This window comes from Salvelinus alpinus, chromosome 5, assembly GCF_045679555.1.
Source record: "Salvelinus alpinus chromosome 5, SLU_Salpinus.1, whole genome shotgun sequence".
NCBI classification, from domain to species: Eukaryota; Metazoa; Chordata; class Actinopteri; order Salmoniformes; family Salmonidae; genus Salvelinus; species Salvelinus alpinus.
Window position 1 is genome coordinate 10,035,276 of NC_092090.1, and position 6,000 is coordinate 10,041,275.

Below are 6,000 nucleotides of genomic sequence, written 5' to 3' on the forward strand. Positions count from 1 at the left end.
TGTTGTCCTGTTGGAAGGTGAACCTTCGACCCAGTCTGAGGTCCCGAGCGCTCTGGAGCACGTTTTCATCAAGGGTCTCTCTGTACTTTGCTCCGTTCATCTTTCCGTCGATCCTGACTAGTCGCCCAGTCCCTGCCGCTGAAAAGCATCACCACAGCATGATGCTGCCACCACCATGCTTCACCGTAGGGATGGTGTCAGATTTCCTCCAGACGTGATGCTTGGCATTCAGAGTTCAATCTTGGTTTCATCAGACCAGAGAATCTTGTTTCTCAAGGTCTGAGTCTTTAGGTGCCTTTTGGCAAACTCCAAGCGGGCTGTCATGTGCCTTTTACTGAGGATTGGCTTCCGTCTGGCCACTCTAGCATAAAGGCCTGATTTGATGGCGTGCTGCAGAGATGGTTGTCCTTCAATCTCCACAGAGGAACTCTGGAGCTCTGTCAGAGTGACCATCGGGTTCTTGGTCACCTCCCTGACCAAGGCCCTTCTCCCCCGATTGCTCAGCTCTGGAACCACCAAGACTCTTCCTCAACTTCTTCCATTTAAGAATGCTGGAGGCCACTGTGTGCTTGGGGCCATTCAATGCTGCATACATTTTTTTGGTACACTTCCCCAGATCTGTGCCTCGACACAATCCTGTCTCGGAGCTCTACGGGTAATTCCTTCGACCTCATGGCTTGGTTTTTGCTCTGACATGCACTGTCAACTGTGGGACCTTTTATAGACAGGTGTGTACCTTTCCAAATCATGTCCAATCAATTGAATTTATCACAGGTGGACTCCAAGTTGTAGAAACATCTCAAGGTTGAAACAGGATGCACCTGAGCTCAATTGAAGAGTTTTATAGCAAATGGTCTCAGTACTTATGTAAATTTAAGGTATCTGTTTTTTATTTGTAATTAATAAATTAGCAAATTTATAAAACCTGATTTTGCTTTGTCATTTTGGGGTATTGTGTGTAGATTGGATCAAAAATGACAAAAAGACTCAGAATAAGGCTGTAAATGTGGAGGGGTCTGAATACTTTCCGAATGCACCTTACTCATAGACCTACAGCATCACAAGTAGGTCAAACTTGATAGTTTAGTGTGCTGGTGCTCTAACCAATATGTTTTGGGGGGTCTGGAGTGCTGATACATGCATCATCTGCCTTGACCTGTATTACTTGCAGTGGTGTGAAGTACTTAAGTAAAAATACATTAAAGTACTTAAGTAGTTTTTGGGGGTATCTGTACTTTACTATTTTATATTTTTGCCTACTTTTACTTCACTACATTCCTAAAGAAAATAATGTACTTTTTACTCCATACATTATCATGACACCCAGAAGTACTCGTTATATTTTGAATGTAAAATGGTCAAAAATCACACACTTATCAAAAGAACGTCCCTGGTCATCCCTACTGCCTCTGATCTGGCGGACTCACTAAAAACAAATGCTTAGTTTGTAAATTATGTCTGAGTGTTGGTGTGCCCCTGGCTATCTGACAATAATAAAATTGTCCCTTCTGGTTTGCTTAATATATGTTTATTACTTTTTATACTTTTTTTTTTAAATACTTTTTATACTTGAGTACATTTAAAACCAAATACTTTTACTCAAGTAGTATTTTACTGGGTGACTTTTACTTGTCATTTTCTATTAAGGTATCTTTACTTTCACTTAAGTATGACAATTGAGTACTTTTTCCACCACTGATTACTTGACTGATTGTATAACAGTCACTTTTTATTGTACCGACTGTGCACGAGCACGTTCCGTCCTTTTATCGATTTGTGGGTGTAACGCGCACGTAGCGACAGCTGAGCTACGTTCAGTGTGGAAAAACGTACTGTAACGTTCAATTCAATGGAAACGGTGCTGTTCTGAACGACCAGTTCAAAAAGGGGGAAGGCGTGGTTGCGTGGGTTTTGTGTTGGAGGAACGCTGTGCCGCAGTTATTTACAGTAAATTGCTTCAATACACACCCACCAAACGTACCTCAAAGTATGTTCAAGATTGTTTTAGGGAAACGTGTCGTTCAGTACAAACCGTTAAGCAACGTAAACGTTCAATCGAACTGAACGCACCCCTGAGTATCCTGGGATGACTGTTTCCGCCTCTAGCCAGCTGTCCGAATGAATGAGGCGGAGGATCTCCATCATTGCTTCTCAGTGATATAACAGCAAGGATATTAATTTCACTAACAGTATCTTTAGATATCACAATGCAGACCCTCACACCCCACGTGTATTGGGCACAGCGGCATGGAGACATCTACCTGCGTGTGGAGCTGAGTGACGCTAAGGTATGTTACGGATGCTCTCCTGGACCGACCTGTCATCGAGCTAGATGGTCAGGATAAGCCAGCTAGATAGTCAACGTTACTTTCAGACAGTAATACGTGTATTTGTTTAAGCTCACTGCTGGACGTTGTAAATTGAATGCACGTTGCTGACATGAACAAACGACATACATTACATTAGCTACAATGCTCCTTTTGAGAATGGAGTGATATCAGCCCATGCTTACATGTTAGCTAGTAAGCTCATAAATCTAGCAAGCTAATTTACCACTTGTTCTATTAGCTATACCGAGTGATAACAAACGTGTAACATGTCACTACTAGACAGAATAACTTACTATATATAATATATAAAACGTATATATATTATATAAAGTTTCCTGAGATCCTGATCCAGTGTTTCCACATTCCAAAATCACGTCGTCGTGAGAAGTATGGTTCTCGACGAGGCTAGATAGTAGCTAACACTCAACTACTGAAGCTAGCTAGATGGCTACTGTAATTAATATTGAGTTGTAGTAACTAGTGGTGGTGCATCTACCAAATGTCACGCTTCATAAAATATTCAGGAATTGTCATGGTGATCGCTGGATCCAATTTAGCCAATCAGCAAACACACAGCTACTCACTCAAGGTGCATCGTGATCACGTGTACTCCAGCTACGTAGTACTGTGCGTAATGTCATCAGAATATGTTAAGTGATGTTGTATGTGTGAAGGAAACGCATCCATTTCAGTCACTTAGTTTGAGCTCAACCAATGTCCGTGTGGTTTCTATATTTCCCCTTGTAGCTGACAGTCTTCTGCTTTTTGATGCAAGACATTTTCTTTTGCGTTTTTAGAATCTTGATATCTGCGTGCAAAACAACACCCTGCAATTCAAAGGTCGGTGTTTGTGTTACGTTTGAACAGAAAGAATGAAAATAACTCTAGTCTGTACAGAGTACATGGTATTAAATCGATGTTCCTTTGTTGGACAGCTCAGGGTCATGGAGCTAAAGGAGACAATGACTATGAGTTCAGTCTGGTGTTCCTGGAACCAGTGAAACCGGAGGTATTCTATTATTTTCTATTCCAGAAATGTACTTTTTCATTAGTGATAATACCTCACACTCTTCTCAGTCTCGAAGACAAACATTCTCTTCTGGTACTAGAGATTGTTACTGCTTGCTGCATGTGGTTTATTATTAAGTGTGTCTTCCACAGGAGGCGGCTCATGATAATGTCTGGAACGGAGCAAATGGAACGGCATCAAACACCTGGAAACCATGTGTTTGATGTATTAAATACCGTTCCACTGACTCCGCTCCAGTCGTTACCACGAGCACCTCCTCCCCAAATGAAGGTGCCACCAACCTCCTGTGGTGTCTACAATTATTATCATACTCGCTGTGTGTCTGTCTGCCAGGTTAGTCACAGGTCCACCCAGCGCCTGTTAAATGTGACAGTGAGGAAGCAAGAGCAGCGTTGGTGGGATAGACTCACTCTGCAGGAGAGGAAACCTCTCTTCCTGACGCCAGACTTCGACCGTTGGCTCGACGAATCAGACGCGGAGATGGAGCTTCAGGCTAAGGTAGTAATGACCAAGGCCAGCTTTGGTACAACTTTTAGATGTAATACATAAGGAAGTATAAGGCTTTATTTATTTGTCTTTTATAAGGGTGTTATGACATGTATTACACCTGATGGTCTGTCTGTTTGTTTTCAGGAAGAGGAGAAGATAAACAAGGTCAGCATCGAGTCAAGAATCCATAAAGACCGTAAGTACCGAGCAGTGCAGCTGTGAACAGCCCTTATCTCTAATCTGAATATTTACATTTCTTGGTAAAGATGCTGTTGGTTTAGACCAGGGATCATCAACTAAGTTCAGCCTCGGGCTGATTTTACTTATTTTTCTTGACCAGTTGGTCGACAGACCGGAAAATAACTACAAATCATTTGTAGACTGCAATGTGACGGCAAGAATCCAAAACGTATCATTTCAAACCTTGCTTAAATCTGTATATGATCATGTCTCTCTCTATTATGCGTGGGAATACTTGAGAACAGATTTTCCAAAATTAAAATCACTTATCACAGATTTCCTGGTGTTTTAACACACTTTCATCTCAATGAAAATGCAAAAAAAAAAAAAAAAAAACTCTCAAAAGTTGGGAGGCCAAATCAATCGGCCCGCGGGCAGCCAATTGGAGAACCCTGGTTTTGACTGCATCATCTTTTAGTTTATACCACACACAAGTACAAGCTACCTTTTTTAAGTACTAGATATTTGAAAATGTAAACATCTGAAATGTCATTTCAAATCATTTGGTTTTGGTATAGACGTACAAAACCAACTGACTGGAGTCTCCTTTTGTATTTATTTAATTGTGTTTTATTGAAAGCTGTACAATGTTCTCTCAGCCTACCTGGAGAAGGGCTGTCTGTTCATGTACAACCTGGTGTTATGTGGTTTGTTCTCTCAGCCTACCTGGGTCTGAAGAAGGGCTGTCTGTTCATGTACAACCTGGTGTTATGTGGTTTGTTCTCTCAGCCTACCTGGGTCTGAAGAAGGGCTATCTGTTCATGTACAACCTGGTGTTATGTGGTTTGTTCTCTCAGCCTACCTGGGTCTGAAGAAGGGCTATCTGTTCATGTACAACCTGGTGTTATGTGGTTTGTTCTCTCAGCCTACCTGGGTCTGAAGAAGGGCTATCTGTTCATGTACAACCTGGTGTTATGTGGTTTGTTCTCTCAGCCTACCTGGGTCTGAAGAAGGGCTATCTGTTCATGTACAACCTGGTCCAGTTCCTGGGCTTCTCCTGGATCTTTGTCAACATGACCGTCCGTCTCTTCATCCTGGGACAAGGTCAGTGGTCCGGAGCTTGCTGAGGGTCCAGCCTGTTAGTAGCTGTTGTTTGTTTGTTGGTTGTCTTGAGAGTTGACTACAGCGTTGGCCATAGACACTAAGTAGGTTAAGTGGTCAGTGTTTCAGGGATGGAAAAGAATACAATCAGAATCTTTCCTTTTCAACAGCTGCGGTTGGAACTAGCTACCTCAGAACTGGTTCGTCAACATAATGTAAGAGAGTTAGTATAGATGGCTCATATAACACTAATATTTACATACATTATCATTCTTCCTTTTATTTATTTTTTAGCTGAAAGCTGTCTAGTTTCAACAGTATTTTTATTCAGTTGTGTTTCTGTGAAGTGATCTGAGTGAGTCGTATTAAACCACCAAGCCGACGTGTTACTTCCTTAGAATAACTAAACAGGCTCTTTATTCATAGATGTGTCAATTTGAATATGAGAAAGGGAACATTGACTCTAGTCTGTAGATGAATTTGTCTTGCAAATAGCTTTGTGGTCCAGTCTGTTTTGTGTTTGTATGTCTTCACAACAATTTAAGAGTTGACAACAGCAGTAGTTGCCACCCTGTTGTGTTGTGTCTATCCACAGAGATACTTGAGGAGACTAATGAGAACGTAGACTTACTGGTGAAATGCACATCAATTGGTACTTGGGGTGTACTTCAGGCATAGCTAAATGTGATTGGTGTAGAGTAACTAAAATAGGTTGAGAACCACTGGACTTGAGCACGTACAGTGTGGAACCAGGCTACTCTGGAAATGCAGTGTTTGGCCTAACATGTTAGCACCACTGTGTTCTACCTCTCTCAATTCAAGGGGCTTTATTGTCATGGGAAACATGTTAACATATCTACCTCTCTCTCT

The 6,000-nt window shown here is 41.6% G+C and overlaps 1 protein-coding gene across 4 annotated transcripts in view; it reads left to right on the plus strand.

The window, feature by feature from the left end:
- Window positions 1–1,995: 1,995 nt before the first annotated feature.
- The window catches only part of LOC139575515 (very-long-chain (3R)-3-hydroxyacyl-CoA dehydratase-like), a 21,361-nt gene continuing 17,356 nt past the window's right edge, over window positions 1,996–6,000 (plus strand). For all 4 annotated transcript variants that reach the window (XR_011674961.1, XR_011674962.1, XR_011674963.1 and 1 more), the window contains exons 1-6: window positions 1,996–2,288; window positions 3,128–3,170; window positions 3,266–3,339; window positions 3,694–3,858; window positions 3,994–4,045; window positions 5,023–5,133. Coding sequence is in view for 1 of the 4 variants with exons in the window: in XM_071400524.1 (XP_071256625.1) it covers window positions 2,208–2,288; window positions 3,128–3,170; window positions 3,266–3,339; window positions 3,694–3,858; window positions 3,994–4,045; window positions 5,023–5,133 (526 nt within the window). In the remaining 3 variants the exon portion in view is untranslated. The remainder of the gene's footprint in view (window positions 2,289–3,127; window positions 3,171–3,265; window positions 3,340–3,693; window positions 3,859–3,993; window positions 4,046–5,022; window positions 5,134–6,000) is intronic.